The following is an 18,479-nucleotide window of genomic DNA, read 5'->3' on the forward strand; positions in this document are numbered from 1 at the left end:
TGCCAATGTGAAGCAGGTAGGCTTGTTTGAGGAACCAGCAGGGCAAGGGTTGCCTTTCATGTCTGTCCAGTGGGGCAGAATGAAGCGACTTCAATGACACCATCACTCATGTCTCCTCCGGACATGCCTTTGGGGGTGGGAAAGGGAGGAGTGACCCCCTGCAGTCCCCATGCATGGTCCTCAGCTTGCAAGGCGCTCAGTTTACCCAAGCTGACTTTGGCCAGGTGTGCCTGGGGGGAGAGATGGGGAACCCGCGGTCCAGGAGCCTCTCGGCATGTCCTTCCTTCCATCCACACAACCACCCACCGCCCACAGTGAGCTGGTCACCCCGCCCTCCACCCTGCCAGTAGGTCAGGCCCGTGTCTGTGTCTTCCAGCTTCCCCTCAGGCAGTGCGAGGACAGCCTGTGCCCCAGAAGCAGGATGAGAAGATGGCAAACTTCCTGTTACCTCGGGGCACCAGCAGCTTCCGCAGGTTCACCCGGGAGTCCCTTGCGGCCATCGAGAAGCGCATGGCAGAGAGGCAAGCCCGAGGCTCGGCCACCTTGCAGGAGAGCCGTGAGGGGCTGCCAGAGGAGGAGGCTCCCCGGCCCCAGCTGGACCTGCAAGCCTCCAAAAAGCTGCCGGATCTCTATGGCAACCCACCCCGAGAACTCATCGGGGAGCCCCTGGAGGACCTGGACCCCTTCTATAGTACCCAAAAGGTGACTGTGCCCACTTCTGCCCACACTTTCTTTCAGCTTCCCTGTCAAAGCAGCAGAAGGGACAGGGCCTTGCGTCCATTTAGGGCTCTGTTTGGGTCAGGCTCCCTGGGCTGTGGGGGAATGAGTCCTTGGTAATACAGATTCTGATCACCGCAGGCCAGAACCGTGTGGCTGAGATGGTTTCGTGTTATGAAAGAGTGAGGACATCCACAGTTTAAATCTTCCCTCCTTGAAGAGGACCCACTTTGGGAATCATCTGTGGTTAGATTTTCACCTCTGGAGGACTCCTGACTGTCCCATGGTGTGTATGAATTGGAGTCAGGCCCTGAGTCCTGTCTTGAATTAAGTTGAGGCCTCACAGCACATCCTATGGTCCACACTCCTAATGGAGACAACGTGGAGCCCCTACACCCCACCCCGGAGAGCCTGCTGAGCACTGACCTTGCCTGGGTGGTCCAGACAGGGGGAACAATAGCAGCAGCTCCCTGGGCATCTCAGGCTTGCAATGGGCCATGACAACCAGTGGGAAATCTGGGGCCCAGAGTGGGCAGTTGTGCTATTGTCCTTCCTGAGCATAAGGGGGAGACGTGGCCCACTTCCCCCTGCTCAAGTGACTCCAGTAGGGTTCAAATCAGGGATTGGGGCCACAGTTGGGGTCGAATTTGACCTGAAGTTGGGATTCATCACAGTGAGTGGGCCTAGGCCGTAGTGGGTCAAGGCTGGAGTTCGGGCCATAGCTGGTGGCGAGGCAAGGTTTCAGGGGCAAGTCAAAGTCAAAGTGGCAGGTTAGAGTTAGCTGGGGCAGGGAGTGTCATGGCAGACGACCAACCGAGGGTGGCATCGGGGCTGGAAGGAGTCAGGGACACTCTCTTCTGTCCCTTTGTCCAGGGACACTTGAACCCTGGCCCAGATATGATTCTGGCCTCTGACCTTCCATCTCTCCTGCTGACCCCTGCCAACACTGCCCGTAGTCCCACAGGGTGATGTAGGCACTCAAACATTTTGGTCCTGATACATCTATCTGCCAGTTGTCCCAGATTAAATGGGACTTGGTCTCACCAGCTCCACCCTTGGAAAAGGGAAACCCTGAACTGGGCCACCTCGCTATGCCCATGGGCGGCGGGCGGGCAGGCGGCCTGCTGTCCTCAAGGGCTGCATCTGGCATGTGGCCCAGCCCCCAGCACTCACTGTCCGTGCCCCGCTGTGCTGTGTAGACAGCGTCTTCGGGTGGTTTGACTTTGAAACTCTAAATGCAAAATGTACTAAAATACAAAGATTGGACACATTACTGGAAAAATTAAACCCTTCGTTCTTTTTAGGGCATCTGCGTTATTACATTATTCCCACATAGTGTCTGACACGTAATATATTCTCACTGTATGATGAGGAAGGAAAGAGAAAAAGGCTGGGAGAGGAATACGACCCGAAGTACCTAATTGTAGTCAAAAGTCTTTTAGTCTTTTTTCACATTTCTTTATCCCCGCTCCCTCATCAGACTGTCAGTCCCCAGTGGGCCCACTAGGAAAACCTTACAGGGTGGGGAGACATCAGCCAAGGGAAAGTAGGGACATCATGGGCCCGGCCTCTGCCGACAGCGGCCAGGGTCATGAAGGACCCCCTTTTTGTTAGGACAGTCATTGTGAAACTAAATTAAATCCCAACCTGGCATCCTCCTGAACTTGACCTCATTCCACCCCAGCATGGGCAACCCAGCAAGGGTCTGCTGACCTGCCAAATGTGCTGGCTGCCCTGCCTGCTGCCCCTCCCTCAGCCTCTCTCCTCTTCCTCCCACCCCGCCATCAGCCAGAACCTCTCCCCCAAAACCTCTCTCCACAAGGGCCACCACCTCCACCTAAAGCAACTCTCTGTCCACAGACTTTCATCGTGCTGAATAAAGGCAAGACCATCTTCCGGTTCAGCGCCACCAACGCCTTGTACATCCTCAGTCCCTTCCACCCTGTCCGGAGAGCGGCTGTGAAGATTCTCGTTCATTCATATCTTTTGCAGTCAGTCCCTACTGTGTGTACCCTCTGGGCCCCAGTGGGGGTGGACAGGGTATTTAAGTCTGTGGGCGGTGACAACCCCTGGCCGGTGCTCAGCCCAGCGGTGGTCACCCGGGAGCTGCGTGGAAGTGTAGCCTCTCAGATCCCACCCCAGACCTGCTGATTTTAATGGGGTCCCAAGGGATTCTCAGGCACATGAAAGTTTGAGAATCCCTGCTCTGATTCTAAAGGAGAGAAACATCCTAGAAGGTCAGTGACTGAGGATCCCAGAAGAAATGGGTCCTGCCAGGGCCAGGCTCTGATACTAGCTCCAAATGTCCTGTCACTCTGCACCCCCGGGACCCTGCACCTCCCCGCCCACTCACAGGGACCTCACACCCCCAGGAAAAAGCCCTTCCCAGTAAAGAGGCCTCTGGTTTATCCACACGTGGGCATCTTTCGAGGGAGGCAACACTTGCTTTTTGATTAAGTGTTGACAAAATGTTTGCAGTTTCCGAGTATCTCAGAGGCTCTGGTTTGCGTTCAGTTATATAAACCACAGCCTGAAAAAGCTGCCGGCGGCAGAGGATAGCGCCTACAGTGAGGCGGGTGATAAGGGCATGGACTGCTCTTTGGGATCTCAGGGCCCTCAGTCAGGCCCCACCTCAGATGGGGCCCAGTGCCAGGGGGTGGCTGTTCTCCAGACTTCAGAATGGGAGCCTCCCAGGCAGAGTGGGCATCGGCCATGGGGTGAGAGTCTGTCACTTACCGTGACAACCCAGGCCACCTGCCTTTGACTGCCCACTGGCGCAGCACCGCTGGGCTCAGCCCTGTGGTTGGTGGGGAATGTGGTGAGCTGGCCCGACAGAGTTCCTCAAGGTGCCCCTCGATTTCCCATCTCGATGGATCTTTTCTGAGGTCAAGGCAAAGACCTCACCCTTCACCCTCTGGGTCAGGCAGGAGGCTTCAGGAAAACAGCTGCCCAGTGAAACACTAAGTAACCGAGACCTCTACCACACAGGGGCTTTTCCTGTTCAGGCAGATATGAGATGTGTCCCTTCCTGGCCCCGCTTTCTGCCCACCCAGGCGCTCTCAACCCCACGTCTGCCCTCCCCTCCTCCATCCCGCGCACGCCCACCTTTCTGAGGGGCATGTGCATTTAGGTAAGCCCCATCTGCAGGTAGCAGGTAGGTGAGCAGCAGGGTGGCCTTGGTGGTGAGCAGACATCCTGGGGCAGACATGGTGGGGCAGGGGCTATCCAGGGGGCCTGCCGTTCACAGTTTCACCTTACTTTGTGGAGCACACAGAGTTCTGCTTCATGTGGAGCCTCTCTGCAACTGTCCCCGCGCTCTGGATGGATGCCAGCCATCCTGCCGCGTCCTAGAGGTATCGAACTGAGTAAGACCCTATCCTTGCCCCCTTGGGAATTTGACAGTCTCCTAAGAGTGATAAGAAAGCCACACAAATAGTTGCCATTCCTGCCTGCCAGCATATGGGCACAGCCTGGTGAGACAGTACGGCGGGAGGAGGTCGGCCAGGCTTCTTCCTCGCTCGGAGCCTGTCTCCGGGGCCTCGTTCTGAGGGCGGGCCTCCCTGAAAGCATCTCAGGCTCTCACCTGGGGCTTCTCCTCCAGGTATCTAACCAACCCAGCACTGTTTGGCAGCCACGGCAGCCCCCAGGGATACAGCAGCAGCCCCAAGGTTTCTGCGGGGCCCTGGGCTGGGCCGCGGGGCAGATGAGGCCAGGAAGGCAGGGGGGCGAGGGAGGTAGTGGGGGCACTGGAGACCCCAGCCTGGCTAGAGGGTCCATTGAATGGTGACACTGAGGCTGTGAGAGGCTGTTCCACTGAGTAGGAGAGGCCCTGAGGGTTCTGAGCTGGCCCACGTCTCCCAGGGCAGCTGCCCCAGGGAAATGCCTTGGCATCAGTGAGGCCCCGTGCTGGGCTCCTAGCAGCCTTGACACACCACTGCCTGGGTAGGATCACACTGCTAGCCCTCAGCAGCATCCCTTAGTGGGCTCAGGGCACGGTGGGGGAGAGAGGCACCTAAATCCCTATGTTAGTGGGATTTGGGAGCAGCCCCTCTGTGCCCTTGACCCCTGCCAATTAAGGGTGGTACACAGACCAGTAGCAGCAGCAGCAGCATGATCTCATAGGAGCTGCTGAGTTCCAGACCCCGTCCCAGAAGCAGCGTCTCAGCAGGGTCCCCAGGATCCCTGAGCACATTCTGTCCCGGGACAGTTGTTGTCAATGTCAGTCTGTGAGGGGCACCTGGAAGGGTGTTAAAAATGCACATTTCTTGCCCTCTCTTGACCAGAATCACCAGTGTTGGGAGCCTCAGAATCTACACATTTTTTTTTCATGCATTTCTTTTCTTTTTTAATTAAGATAATTCTCATGCCATTCACGGTCTTAAAGTATACAGCCCAGTGGATGCTGGGATATTCATAAGGTTGTGCAGCCATCACTGCTATCTCATTCCAGAACATTTTCATCACCCCCAAAAGAAACACATGCCCATTAGGACTCACTATGAATTTCTGATGCACCCAGATTCTATATTTGACTTGTGAACTTTCACTCAGCTTACAATTTTTTATTGTGGTTAAAAAAGACATAAACATTACCGTCTTAACCATTCCTTAAGTGTGCAGTGCAGCAGTATTAACTTCATACACCCATGGTTGCACAGGAGCGCCCTAGGACTTTTTCATCCTGCAGAACCCAAACTCGATGCCCATTGTCCAATGCCATTTTTTATATCGTTTCAAACATCTCAGACGAACTTGTGCAAGGCTCTGTGCTAGGCCCTCTGTGCTAGAGAGGGCAAGGAGGGGCAAGACAGACTTAAAAGGAGGCAGGGGGCAGCCCTGCTCTCAAGATCCCTGCTCCCAAGCAGAGACTACCTGCTTACTTCCCTGGCCCCTCGTCTGCACGGTGACATGGAGCGGTGCTCGTGCCTCCTCCCCTGCAATGCATCCCTGGGATGCTGCCTAAAAAAAGTAAATAGGGGCCTCTAGAATTATTTTTTCCTACATATTTTTGTGATAATCCTGCAGAATGTGTTCCTGCCAGGATTAAATAAAAGAAACCAACCAACTGAACTCCAAATTCAGCACAGTCACATTCAGAGAGACCTCACATTCACGCCGAGAAGCGCTTTGCCTTCCTGGGTGCATAGGATCCGTTCACAAAATCCTCCCACGTTTCTCTAGCACATTCAAATGGGCAATCAAACCACGTGTGTGTGTGTGTGTGTGTGTGTGTGTTCATTTAACAGCACAAATATGTGAAAATATCCCCCACAGTGAATTCCTTCTCTTTGGGATTTTTTTGACTCATTGGGATCTGAAGACAGGCAGCCCAAGTGTCAGGCATTCCCCACAGCCCATGCAGGCTGTCCTTGCTTCCTTGCTGGCATTTTAATCATGAGGCTGGGAGTGGGTGTTTGGGGACAATGACACGACAGGATTGAAGATGTTCAGCCGAGTACAGTCCTGGAGAGCTGGCCTTTGCCTCTGCCCACACACAGGACCAGCTCAATCATCAGCCCAAAGCCAGGCAGTGCTAACAGGTGTGCCCTGGCCAGGAGGACACTTGACTCATCTCTCTGGTATCGCTGCAGGCTGGGCTCCGTGGGGGACCCGTGGATGCTTTGAGCAGAGTCACATGGACTAAAGGCTCCGTCTAGGCAGAAAGATACCACATAGACACACACACTCACACAGAAATGGCTGACGATAGTGGAAGGGCCATCCTTAAAGTCAGGAGAGCTGGGCAGGGTTTTGAGAGGTCAAGTGGCAAGGAGACTAGAAACCCTCAGTCATTGCTGTGTCTGAAGAAAGCAAAACACAGATAGGCTGAATTTTCCTACACTGCACCCACAGCCCTGGCTGGCAAGACTCAGAAGGGCTGCCTACACTGGCTTCTCCCCACATCTTGATGTGGGGGGAAGCCATATCCTCCAGCCTAAGGCAGGCTATCTGCACTGCTGCTCTTTGTCAAGGGGCCTTTGTCCTAACTGTCCACCGACAGCCCAAAGAGAGAGAAGCGAATCCTCAGAGAGGCGCCTCCCTAGTCCTCAGCCCACCATACTTCGTGGTGACCAGCTTGGCCGGTTGCTCACTGAGAGGAACCCTGGCCATTCTTCAGGGCCTGTCTAAATGCCTCCTCCAGGAAGCTCCATGAGAGGCAGGTCTGGTTCTGTGGCCCTGAGCCTCCCTGTCTCCCACACCGGGCCAGGCACGCATGCTTGCTTATTCTTAAGATCGACAGTTCGACTCTTCCTCCCATGTGGCTGTCTGCTAGCACTTAGGATGAGCCCGTCACTCATTTGGTTTTCCCACCACATGGCAGAGGCCAAGTTTGGGGTAGCATTCCCCCTTGGCAGGCAAGGTTTGTGCCAGTGTGACTCACACAAGCCCTTCAGTCTGGAGGCAGGGGAATGGACCCGGTGACCCTCGGGGTCAGTGGACCAAGATGGTGCCTATTAGTGGGGCTCAGAGCTGGGCTGCCACTGATCGGCATTGCGTCTCAGTCATTTTCTGTGGCTGCCGTTACAAATTACAAAAACTTAGTTGCTTGAACCTTTTTGTTCTGCAGGTCAGACTTCCAGAAAGTTCTTAGTGGGCTAAAATCAAGATATCAGCAGGACTGTGTTCCTTTCTGGAGTTTTATGGGGAGAATCTACTTTCTAGGCTTTTGCAGTTTCTAGAAGCTACTTGAATTCCTGGCTCATGGCCCTCTTCCTTCTTCAAAACCAGCAACAGCTGGTGGGGTGTTTCTTACATGCATTTCTCTGGGCCTGGCCTTCCTGCATCCCTCTTCATTTAGAAAGACCCGTGAGGACATTGGACCCACCCAGATAGCCCAGAATAATCTCCCCATCTTGAGAGCCTTAATTTAATCACATCTGCAAAGTCCCTTTCGCCGTAGGAATTGACATTTATAATTTCCATGGATTTGGATATGGTTGTCTTTGGAGGACTGTCATTTTACCATTATCATATTTTTTACTTAACCTCTTTGTGCCTCTGTCTCCTCATCTGTAAAATGGAGACAAAGTTCTCACCTCATAGGTTGTTGGGATAATTGAATTAGTTCATGGACACAGACAGCCAGAGCCTGGCACCAAGGCAGATCTCCATAAATGCATGCTCCTATCATTGCTCTCCTTTTTCAGGAATCATCCGGGATCTTCGGCAGACAGCTTAACAGTGGATCTGTGGGAATGAATCAAGGATCTGAGGGACTTGTTAGCTGCGTAGTGAGGAAAGCCTTGGCATGAGTCGCGCGCGCGCGCGCGTGTGTGTGTGTGTGTGTGTGTGTGTGTGTTCTGAGACGAATATCTGATCCTGCCCCTGAAAGCTGCAGAGGGAGAGGGAGATGTGCCTGCCATGGAGACGCTGCTACAGGCACAGGATGGGCAGGTTCCAAGCTGTAGGAGGGACCCCAGTGCCCAGAGAGGTGCCCTCTGGCCAGAGAGGAATCAAGGCTTCTGGAGCTATGACCTCTGAGCTGAGCAGCCCTGGCTTGACTGAGGGAGGTCCCCAAAGCCCGAGAATTCATTATAAACTGGGGTCAGGTATGCCATGCTATTTCCTGACCCCCTAGACTTCCTGCAGGTGTGGAGGGGAGCCACTGGTCCTCGAGAGGCCTCACCTCTCCGCTGCGGGAGGCCTCCCCATATTGCTGCACCCCCAGCTGCACCCCAGCTCCAATCTGACTGCATTGGCCTCCCCATCATGCCTGAGGCTAGGTCAGTCTGTAGAAAGGGTGGAGCTGTGGTAGGGAGGAAAGAGGCAGGCCCCTGGAGTTCAATTACTGCAGCTCCTGGGTGGCCTGAGGGATTCGCTGGCTGGCAGCTGCTGCACGCAGGGCTACGGCTAGGGCGGTGGGGAAGGGATTTGTGAGGGCAGCAGTGTCCCTGTTCTGGGCCAGGCCCTCTGGGGGGGCCACAGCCACACAAGTTCCAGGGTCTATTCTGTGCTCAGCTGCAGGTCTCAGAGAGGTGAGGGAGGCCATGGATTACTCAGCCTCATCCAGTCTGAAGCAGCAACTGGGACTTACAGCCAAAGAGTCAGGGATCAGACATGGGCAGTGCCAAAAGCCCTGACAGATGCTCTAGACACAGTACCAGCATTGGAAGAGCGCCCCTTCTGGTGGGTGTCAGATGGGCATTTCATTCAGCAAGCAACCCTATACCTTGGTGGCGCAGAGGCTGCGGTAATCCAGGAATCAGGCCATTCAGACAGGGCCCTCCTGCTGAAGGGGTCCGCCTACCAAGGTAATGCTGTGCTGAGGGAGCTGCTCCTGCCAAAGGGCTACTCCTGAGAAGGGGATGACCCTTGAGGGGTTGCTCCCACTGAGGGGATGCAGCCAGCTGAGGGGATACTCCCACTGAAGGGATGCACCTCTGAGGGGATACTCCTCCTGAGGGATGTTCTTCCTAAGGGAGTGCTTCTGCAAAGGGGTGCTCCTGCTGGGGGAGGGGACTCCTGCTGAGGGAGTTCTTGAAAGAGAGTAGATGGAGCAGAGGCCAAAGTGAACACCAGACATGAAAGCAGGAAGCAGAGAACCAGCCCAGCCTGCCCGGGGTCAGTGTGCGTGACAAAGTGTGTAGGTTTTGGCAGCACAGCATGGCTTCGGAGAAGCCCTTGGTGAAAGGGCAGTCGGGGCTGCTCCCCTGGCTGTGAGGAGGGAAGCTGGCGCTCTGCCATGTCCTTCCTCTCCCAGCAACAGTGCTCCCCAAGGAACAGCATAAACACGCATCTCCCCCCAAGCATGCTGAGGACGGGGCTCCCACACACTGTAAGCAAAGGTCTAGGGCCTGAGGTCTGGAGCTGGCCCTCCTCCCTCCCCTCCAGGGTGGGCCTCACAGGGCCTGCTGAAGTGGCAGACTCAGGTGTCTGGCCTGTGGGGCAGGACAGGTGTCCAGTAGCAGGTGCCAGGGAGGGCACAGAGACCAGCCTCTGTGGGGAGAGGCTGGCACCGTGGGCACGGCCCCAGTCTGTCCCCTTGGAACCCATCTCACTGGCGTGGCAGCCCTCCCACGGGGCCCACAGCTTTCCTTGACCCTGCGCCACGCTCTTCAGCATGCTCATCATGTGCACCATCCTGACCAACTGCGTGTTCATGGCCCAGCACGACCCTCCACCCTGGACCAAATATGTCGAGTAAGTATGTACAGGCCCTTTCCAGGGGACCCTCCCGCCCAACCTTTTCCTTTCCACACTCTAGCCCCTAAAGTCACCCCAAGAAGAGGCCGGGGGTGGCAGTTCTTAGCTCAGATCCTTTGCTACTCCCACTCCTGCTAACTTCTTGCTTGGAGTCATGCCCTCAGGGGAGGAAGATCCCCCTGTTGGCAAATTGGGGGCTTCTTCCTGCATCCCCAAAGAAGATTAATAACATTAGGGAAGGCACTAAAAAATGATCAAAAGATGAGCATCAGTCTCCTTTCCAAGCACAAGGTGGGCAGCGGCACGCACCTGCCTGTAGGCGGCTCCCATCCCTAGCCGCCTGGGGACCTGCAGACAAGGGTGAGGGGCTCTGAGTGTCCTTCCCGCAGTGGCTACCATATATGCCTGCATACGTGGGCCCCGAGGCTGGGGAGGAGATAAGCGGAGGGTCTTTTGACATCAAGGCAACGGAGACGAGAAGATGGAGCATTCAGATGGGCACCGCGCAGGCACTTTGCCGACTAAACAGATGGGAAGGTGCATTAGTCAGCAGATGCTTGGAACAAAGCCCCAGCCCCCAACTCCCGCTCTGCCGTGGGGATGTTGTGGCAAGCCTGGCCTGATGTCCCCAGAGAGAGCTGCTGCGCAGGGCTCCCGCCACGTGGGGAGCCTGCCTGCAGGCTTCCGCCTCCTCGAGAAACCCCTTGGTCTCTCCTCCCCAGGTACACCTTCACAGCCATTTACACCTTTGAGTCTCTGGTGAAGATTCTGGCTCGAGGCTTCTGCCTGCATGCATTCACCTTCCTCCGGGACCCGTGGAACTGGCTGGACTTCAGTGTGATTGTCATGGCGTAAGTACTCGCTCGGTGTGCCATGCTGTGCCACAGGCCATCTTGCCCCAGCGCCCAGCCCTCTGCCACCTGCTGCAGCCCGCGCTGTGGAGCTTCCCACTGTCCTGTGACCGCAGGAGATGGGGCCAGAGTGGCTTGGGCCAGCCTGGCGATCGAGTCCACTGGCTCATCTGTGACTCCGTGGCTCCCCATGCTTGAGGGACATCATTAAGATTCTAGTATCCTCTGCCCTTCCCACCAAAGGAAACCAATATTACAGGCTGGAATCTCCAGTCACTGTGGCCGAGGTGGTTAAGGATGAATCTGCAGGAAAGAGGAAGAGTCTGGAGAGGTGACCAGGCTTCCCCCAGGAACTTGTGCCAGGCCATCGCAGGTTCTCCACCTTGGGCACATCTTAAGGCACTCGGGCGCTGATGTGACCCAGTGGATCCTTACACCACCCAGAGAACAGGCCGGAGGGAGGTTCTTTATCACTGTTTTACATGAGAAAACTGATGCTGAGGACCACAGTGAGCCCACCAGCAAATGAACTTGATCCCCCACCTGCTGCTATGCAGGTGGAGGCCCCACTTCCTGGCCTAGAGGAGACCCTCTCTGAGGGCTTGGGTGGGGGGCATCTGCCTTGGAAGTGTCAGGGCACCAAGTGTTCTAGTGGGAGAGTGGTCCGGAAGGGGCCTCCAGTGCTGGTCATGGTCAAGGGCTCAGCCATCACCCTGAGAGCCTGCTGTGTGTGGAGAGCCCAAGAGGAGAGCTGCGGCAGAGGTGGAGTTATGCCCCATCGCAGGGCCTTGGTCTCCCTACCTGTGAAGGGAGGGTGCTCTGCTAAGTGGTCTCAGGTTTAGCATAACTGTGAGAACTACTTCCTAGCGTTCTCAGATTCCCAGACTCCACCTATTCATGACCAACTGTAACTCTGGACAGGAGCTTCCTGCTATGAATTCAGCCTCACTGTGAGAGAGAAGGGGAAGCTGGGCCCTCCTGACAGGGTCCTTTCAAGCTAGATGCAGAATCTGGGGGCTAGGAAATGCATCAGGACCCCTGTTTAAGGTACACTGTGAGCTGACCCCAGCCCACCATTTTACAGGTGGGGAAACAGAGGCTCAGAAAAAGGCTACCACTTGCCCGAAATCCCATGTAGATTTAGACTAGCAGACCTCAGTGAGCAAGAGAAAGTGTGGTGGGCGGTGAGGATGAGAGTGGAGGTGGGGTAGGTTGTGTGGCCTTACTGGCCAAATGTGAGGGGAGCCGGTGGGGGTCAAGAGCAGGGAGTGAGGTCACGTGAGGATCACACTGGCTGCAGTGTAGAGGAGATTGTAGAGGGGAAGGATGGGTGTGGACAGCAGCTAGGGGGCTACTTAGTTGCCAGGAGAGAGAGGCTGGTATATGGGACCGGGGTCCATGTGGAGAAGGTGAGACAGAAGAGCAGATTTGGCTGTGTTTTGAAAGGCAGACGACCCACGAGAGGCTAGATTTGACTTGAGCAGCTGAGTCAGTGTTACTGCCTGTTAAAATGGAGAAAGGGGGGAAGCTGGCTGAGAGAGGAAGAGGACCCCAAGTCCAGTGTGGACTATATTCAATTTGAAAGCACCCAGAGCGAGATATTGAGCAAGCAACTGGATACCCCAGTCTGGAGCTCAGACAAGAGGCCCGAGGTAGAGATACAAATCTAGAAGCCACCAGGATACAGATGGCCTTTCAAGCCAGAAGACCGATGAGCTCATCTAGGAATGTGTGTCTCCAGAGAAGGGGAGGCGCCTGGGACCAAACTATGGGACACGCCAACATCTCGGGCTCAGAAGAGAAGGAGGATCAAGGGATGAAAACCAGAATGGCCCGAGGGAGGGTGTGGGAAACCGCGAGAGAGCAGCATCCCCAAAGCCGGCTGAGGACTGTGATTCAATTTGAAAGACGCTGCAAGGAGTCAAGGAAATGAGAACCAAGAATGGGCTGACCGTTGCAGGCAACTGCGTGAAGACCATGGGGGACTCTGACAAGACAGCTCCAGAGGAGGGGTGTGGGAGGTGGAGGAATACCCACATCTGTTTTGTGGGGGTTGCTATAAAACAGGACAGAACATAGGGTGGTGCCAGAGGGGAGGCAGGGTCAAGGGAAGACGTTCGAGGAAGGTTGATACCCTTCTGGGCCGATGGAAATGACCCAGTAGAGAGGGGGAGCCTGGTGAGGTGGGAGAGCGGGAGGCCCCCAGGAGAACCCTTGAGCTGGCCCAAGAGGCGGGAACCCAGCCCCAGGGGGTGGAGTGTTGGCCTTAAGATAAGGGAAGGCAGAATTTCAGGTGGTGATTGATAGATTCAATGATGAAAGAAGAAAGAATTTTCTGATTGCTTCTATTTCCCAGTGATAGGAGCTGGATCATCAGCTGAGAACACAGTGGGGAGACATGTCAGAAGTCTGAGGAGAGAGGGAGCGCGCTCCATGTCAGAGCTAGGAAATAGCACCGGCTGGAATATGGAGCCAGCAAGGCCTGGGCCCCAGGATGCCTGGCAGGAGGGTGACAGGGATCCCCGGGCTCCTGAGGGCCTGGAGACACAGGGAGGCGGCTTCAGCAGGAGAGGCGCAGTGTCTGCCTGTCCCTTCCCTACCTTCCTATCCTGGAGCCTGAGCAGGTCCCTGCCGTGGCAACAAAACCCCCAGGTCCTGGGAAAGGCGTGGCCCTGGGCCCCTTGACTGGTGACAGGAGCCAGACTTTGGCCTGACTTCAGCCCATGACTCTGGGATCCCCGTGGGATTCCATGGAGCAGGTGTGTCTGCCTCACCAAGGCCTGCCTGCCTCCCCTCTGCCCCAGACCAGGAATGACAAAGCAGAACAGGCCCAGAGGCCACCAGACTAGTTCCCCATGTCCGAGCATCTCTCGGAAATGATGCCCCCAGTTCTGCATGGGCCCACTGACATGTCAGGTTTGTGCGCTGGGCCAGGGTAGCCCAGAAGCTTGGTGGGACAGTGACTCTGCCTTGTAAAAACAATGACTGCCATGGTGATGCAGTGAAAAGCATTGTTATAACCAACATGGCTCAATAATATGGGGCTCCTAGGACTACCAAAGGGGTCTTGAGCTGCAGGAAAGTTCTGTTCAGTGAAGCTCCCTAACATACCCTCCATTTTACAGATGGGAAAACTGAGGCTGAAAGAGCCTCCCACTTGGCCCAAATTAGGGAATGAATCAGCGTCAATGAATCAGACTACAACCAAGTCTCCTAACTCATAACCATGAGAAGCACCCCAAGTCTGATGTTTCTAGCCAGGTTTTGACCTGATCCCCCCCACCACCACTGATCCTGAAGTTGTGGGAGGGGCGAAGGGGGTGTTCAGAAGACAGCTAGAGCTCTTCCTCTGGCCCCCCTCCCAGCTGGGCATTACCTGCTAGTTAGCACAGCCTCCCACCTTCTGGGGTTGTTATGGAAACCAAATCTGGAGGGGAAGGAAGGGAGGGCAGAGAGGAGAGGGTGGCAGGCACCGCAGTAGCTAATGGCGCGGGCTGTCCCCTCTGCCTAGCAGCCCCGGAGGAGGGTTGCACAGCAAGATGGGGTGGAGCAGGAAGAAGGCAGGGCCCTGCCCTTCCTCATGATCCCTCAGCCTCAGAAAGTCTCCCCCCTACCCTGGGGCTGATGTGACAGGGTGAATTCTCACCCATCACCTCTACTCTTCCTGTGTCAGGGCCCAGGAGCCCCCCAGTCCCCCCACCACTGTGCGCCCCGCCCAGAAGCTTGCCCAGGGCAGAAAGAGTCAAATGGCTTGGAGGACAGGGAGGAGAGGTGAACCCGCCTGACAGGGCAGAGACCCCTCTCCAGCCCCGCCACTGCTGAGGGGGGGCCTTCCTTGGGTCTCTTCTGCTTTGCCACCTTCAGGGCCCCAAAAGAAACCCTGGTGAGGGTCTAGGGCCCCAACCAGGGAAGCAGCCAGGCACCCAGCTCTGGATTGTGTAAGGGACAGCAATCTTCATGTCACCCAATTCCGCACCCCACAGTCAAGGCTCTCCCATGTGTGTCCTGACTTCACAGACTCGAGACCACCAGCCCCACTCTTGTTCTCAGCCACTCAGCTGCTGGGCACACCTGCGGGGACACACACCTTGGCATTTTGGCTTCTCTGTGCTCAGTACTAGCTGCCAAGGAGGCAGATGAATGGAGGGCTAGCACCGCCAGAGCTGGGGGCACTGCAGGAGGGGCGCAGGGTCAGGGACAGGCAGAATCCAAGCTGGAGACAGGCAGGTCTTCTTCCTGGAGACACCAGGGGACACACAGGATCTAGACAGAACAGGGCAGGAAGCAAGGATAGTTGTTTCTCCTTCAGATTTGCATAGTGCTCTGCTCACTCCCTGGAACCCAAGACAGCTTTGAAATCAGTGTGCTGGGCAAGGAAAGCTTTTGCCTTGGGCCTTCTCTAGAAGATGTGACCAGCACAAGACCAGCAGCAGGAAGGGGGAGCAGAACCACCAGCAGCCTGGAACCGTGGCCTCCATGTGACAGCAACATTGGCAGGGTTCTGGGCTCCACCTAATAGTCCCGTGGCGGCACCGGGTCTGGACAGAGAGTCCAAGCCTGGGAGGAGAATGTGGGACAGAGGCCTGAGGGTCTGAGCCTTCACAGAGAACAGAATAGCCATCCAAAGTTGAAAGGAAGCTTTAACCGAATTAATAAGTGCATACGGGCCAGAACAAGGAAGGTGACTTCTCCCCACTGCAAGATGGGACGCCTCTTACCTAGGAAAGATTTACAAGCTGAAGTGAATGCGGGATAGAATAGAAAACAGCACAGAAAGGATCGTCTGGGGCCAGAAGGAAATCTCTGAGAATGTGACATTGACTTTGCGTCTCTGAAGGGATGTGGTAAGGAGGGAGAAGACATGATCCACAAGGCCCCAAGAAGTTGGAAGGGCCCGCTGAGTGGACAGAGGAAGCTGGTGTCCACCCAGTGTCAGAGCTGGACCCAGCTGACTCCAGAACACTGAGTCCCTGGCCACAGCCTGCCAAGTCCTTCCCTGTAGACACCCCAGTCTGAAGGCAGATTCAGACTCATGTGCACAGTGGAGGGGTCTGGAGGTCCAGAATGACCTGCACAGTGAGTCCAGCTGCACTGTCAACCCATCTCTAGCACTCACCCGGTGTCGCTGGACTGATGTCCTAGGTCTGACGTCACTTAGACACCAGGACAGACACACTTGGTTAAACATCAGACATCCTGAGGCCGCTGTCCTTTGTTAAACATCAGACACCTTCGGTTAAATGTCAGACACCCTGGACGCAAAGCCTTTGGTTAAATATCACGAGTCACTTGCCACTGTCCCAATGGTCCTGGTCACACACTGTCCATCTACCTCTCAGACATCTTGGTCAGGTGGCTCATCCATGCATGTCCTCACGCTCTGCTTGGGCAGGTCCCTGCCCCTCCGAGACTGACCTCTTCCTGTTGTGCTCTGGAGGCCACCAGTCACGAGTTTCCAAGTTCTGGGGTCATTCAACCTGCTGAGCCCCACTCAGGCCCAGGCAGGACACCTCAAGGGCTGCCCACTTCCCATGGAGACCCACAGCCACCCTTGGACACTGAGAGTCCTGGAGTGAGATTGAAGCAGAGTCATGGGGTCAAGGCCAGCTTCTCCCTAGAACCCCTGTTCTGTTCTTTTCTGTGGCCATTGCCTGTGTGTAGCAGAGTCCAATATTCTGACACCTTCCCTTCCCATCTTCCAAAGCATTGCCTAGGGAGCTCTGCTTCTCCCGTTGAGTGCCTTCATCTCAGGGCTTCAAGGACCCCTAAGCCACTCCTTGCAGTTGGAAAGAGCAAGCCGGCCACCCTGGGAGACCTAGCCATGCCTCTAAGGTGGCCTCAGCCAGAGCTTAGGGTCTCACGGTTAGAAGCAGCCAGACACCAGCTGATCACAGACCTCGGAAGACACAGCAAAACTAGGACCAGAAATCCACATGTTTCCTGTATCAGTTGGCCTGCGCCTCCTGGAAAAGCTTCTCTCTTCATGCTGCTGTGTCCCCAGCCTCAGACCCTGGCGCGAAGTTCCATGCCACAGCCCCCTGCAGCCTGGAGAAGGTGGCAGAGTAGTTGCCTCCCAGCACCGGTCACTCAACAGCACAGTCACTGGGAGAGCCGCCGGGGGGGCTTGCTGTGTGGACATCTGTTGCTGAGGCCCCCTTGTCAGAAGGGTTAGGATCAGGAAGAACACCTGGGAGAGACCCCGGGCCATCCACAGCCCTCCTGTTGGGGGTGGAGAGGGAGAGGACTGGTCGGGAGGGCCGGCTGAGGTGCTGCTTTGTAATTCCCAATAACTGTGGTTTGATTCTGCAGGTATGTATCAGAAAATATAAAACTAGGCAATTTGTCGGCTCTTCGAACTTTCAGAGTCCTGAGAGCTCTAAAAACTATTTCAGTTATCCCAGGTAAGATGCCCAGATTTGCCTCTCAGATCTCAGCTACAAGTGACTCTCTCTCTGTCTCCCCCCACCCTCCTCTGACCGTGTGTCTCCTACTGGCGTGTCGTCACTGTCTCGTGTGTGAATTTCCCTTGTTACAGATACACAACTGAATTTGTGGACCTGGGCAATGTCTCAGCTTTACGCACCTTCCGAGTCCTCCGGGCCCTGAAAACTATATCAGTCATTTCAGGTGAAAATCAGGTTAAACACCAAGGCTGGAGGGACACGCTTCGGCCTTTCCAGCCACCTGGGAGCCAAAGCGCCCTTGGGAAGGCCCCTGTGAATGTGCCTGTCACCAGAATACCTTTCCCAGAGTTTGGGTGTGGGGGGCGATGGGCAGCAGTGGTGGACACAGCTGTCCCCTCAAAGTCTCAGAATGGGCTTTGGGTCACCCCGCTGCCCTAGGAAAGCCCATTCTCCCAGACACCAGGGGGGCACAGAGCACCTCATGGCAGGCCCTGGTTGGAAGCCCAATTCTTCCCCAGACAGCGATTTCTTTCCCTGACTGAACTCAACTATTTGAATTACTCAACACTTGCATGGAATTTGCTTCAGCCGGAAGCAACATCCTCTGAAAAGGAAATCAAAAAAAAGAACATGTTTGAGGGAAACCACTTATGTATCTAGAACTAAAAAGGAAATCCTCAGGGCAGTTTTCATGGCTGAGTGCCAGTCCCTGCCCTGTGCCCCGTCTCTGATATCTGCACAGCCAGAGCCCCAGACCCACTTTGTGAAACGGAGTGTACTCTGTGGACAGGCGTCCTCAGGCCTTGGTGTCTAACAGCCCTCGCTGCATGGTGCGGTAGAGGTTTAGCAAACCGTGCATGGTAGCCTCAGGAAGAAATTCTCCTTGACAGATGTTGGCAATTGTACCCGGGAAATCTTCTAAGCCCAGACAGCCTCTCTAGAAGGCCATTCTACCCTATCCATCCAGGAAAGCTCTCCAAAGACTTCTGACGATTTCAGACCCAGAGGGCAGAGCCCAAAGACTCCTTCCAGAGCCTGTTTTGAATGCAGCCACACTCAGAACTGGAGTAGGCACTTCCTGTACAAAGGCAGCTGGGATCAGGTTGCAGGCTACCCATGTGGGGCAGTGTCAAAGCTGAGGGGAGAATTAGGTCAATCAGGTGATTGCATCCACTGCCGGAAAGCTAGTAGGTCCCTGGCCCTTGGCTTGCATTTGGCTATTGCTATCCCCATAAGACAGGGGCCTTGCTATGAGCTTCCAGGAGTTCAGACTCCCCCTGGTGGGGTTAATTATCTTATAAGAGGAGCCCCCACTGATGCTGTGAGCCAGCAGTTCCTTTTGGAATCTGAACCCACCATGGGA

General features: G+C 55.3%; 1 protein-coding gene across 7 annotated transcripts in view; it reads left to right on the plus strand.

The window, feature by feature from the left end:
* Positions 1 to 429: 429 nt before the first annotated feature.
* SCN5A (sodium voltage-gated channel alpha subunit 5) overlaps positions 430 to 18,479 on the plus strand; it is a gene marked incomplete at both ends in the record, with an annotated part of 71,214 nt that continues 53,164 nt past the window's right edge. For 5 of the 7 annotated variants that reach the window (XM_084246553.1, XM_084246555.1, XM_084246557.1 and 2 more), the window contains 5 exons: positions 430 to 702; positions 2,578 to 2,708; positions 9,778 to 9,858; positions 10,584 to 10,712; positions 17,022 to 17,113. In XM_084246553.1, the coding sequence (XP_084102679.1) occupies positions 430 to 702; positions 2,578 to 2,708; positions 9,778 to 9,858; positions 10,584 to 10,712; positions 17,022 to 17,113 (706 nt within the window). Of the gene's footprint in view, positions 703 to 2,577; positions 2,709 to 9,777; positions 9,859 to 10,583; positions 10,713 to 17,021; positions 17,114 to 17,247; positions 17,340 to 18,479 lie in introns of all 7 variants that reach the window. The other 2 variants (XM_084246552.1, XM_084246554.1) reach the window with 1 other exon arrangement.

The sequence above is a fragment of the Talpa europaea genome (assembly GCF_964194135.1).
Source record: "Talpa europaea genome assembly, chromosome: 11".
Taxonomy (NCBI): Eukaryota; Metazoa; Chordata; class Mammalia; order Eulipotyphla; family Talpidae; genus Talpa; species Talpa europaea.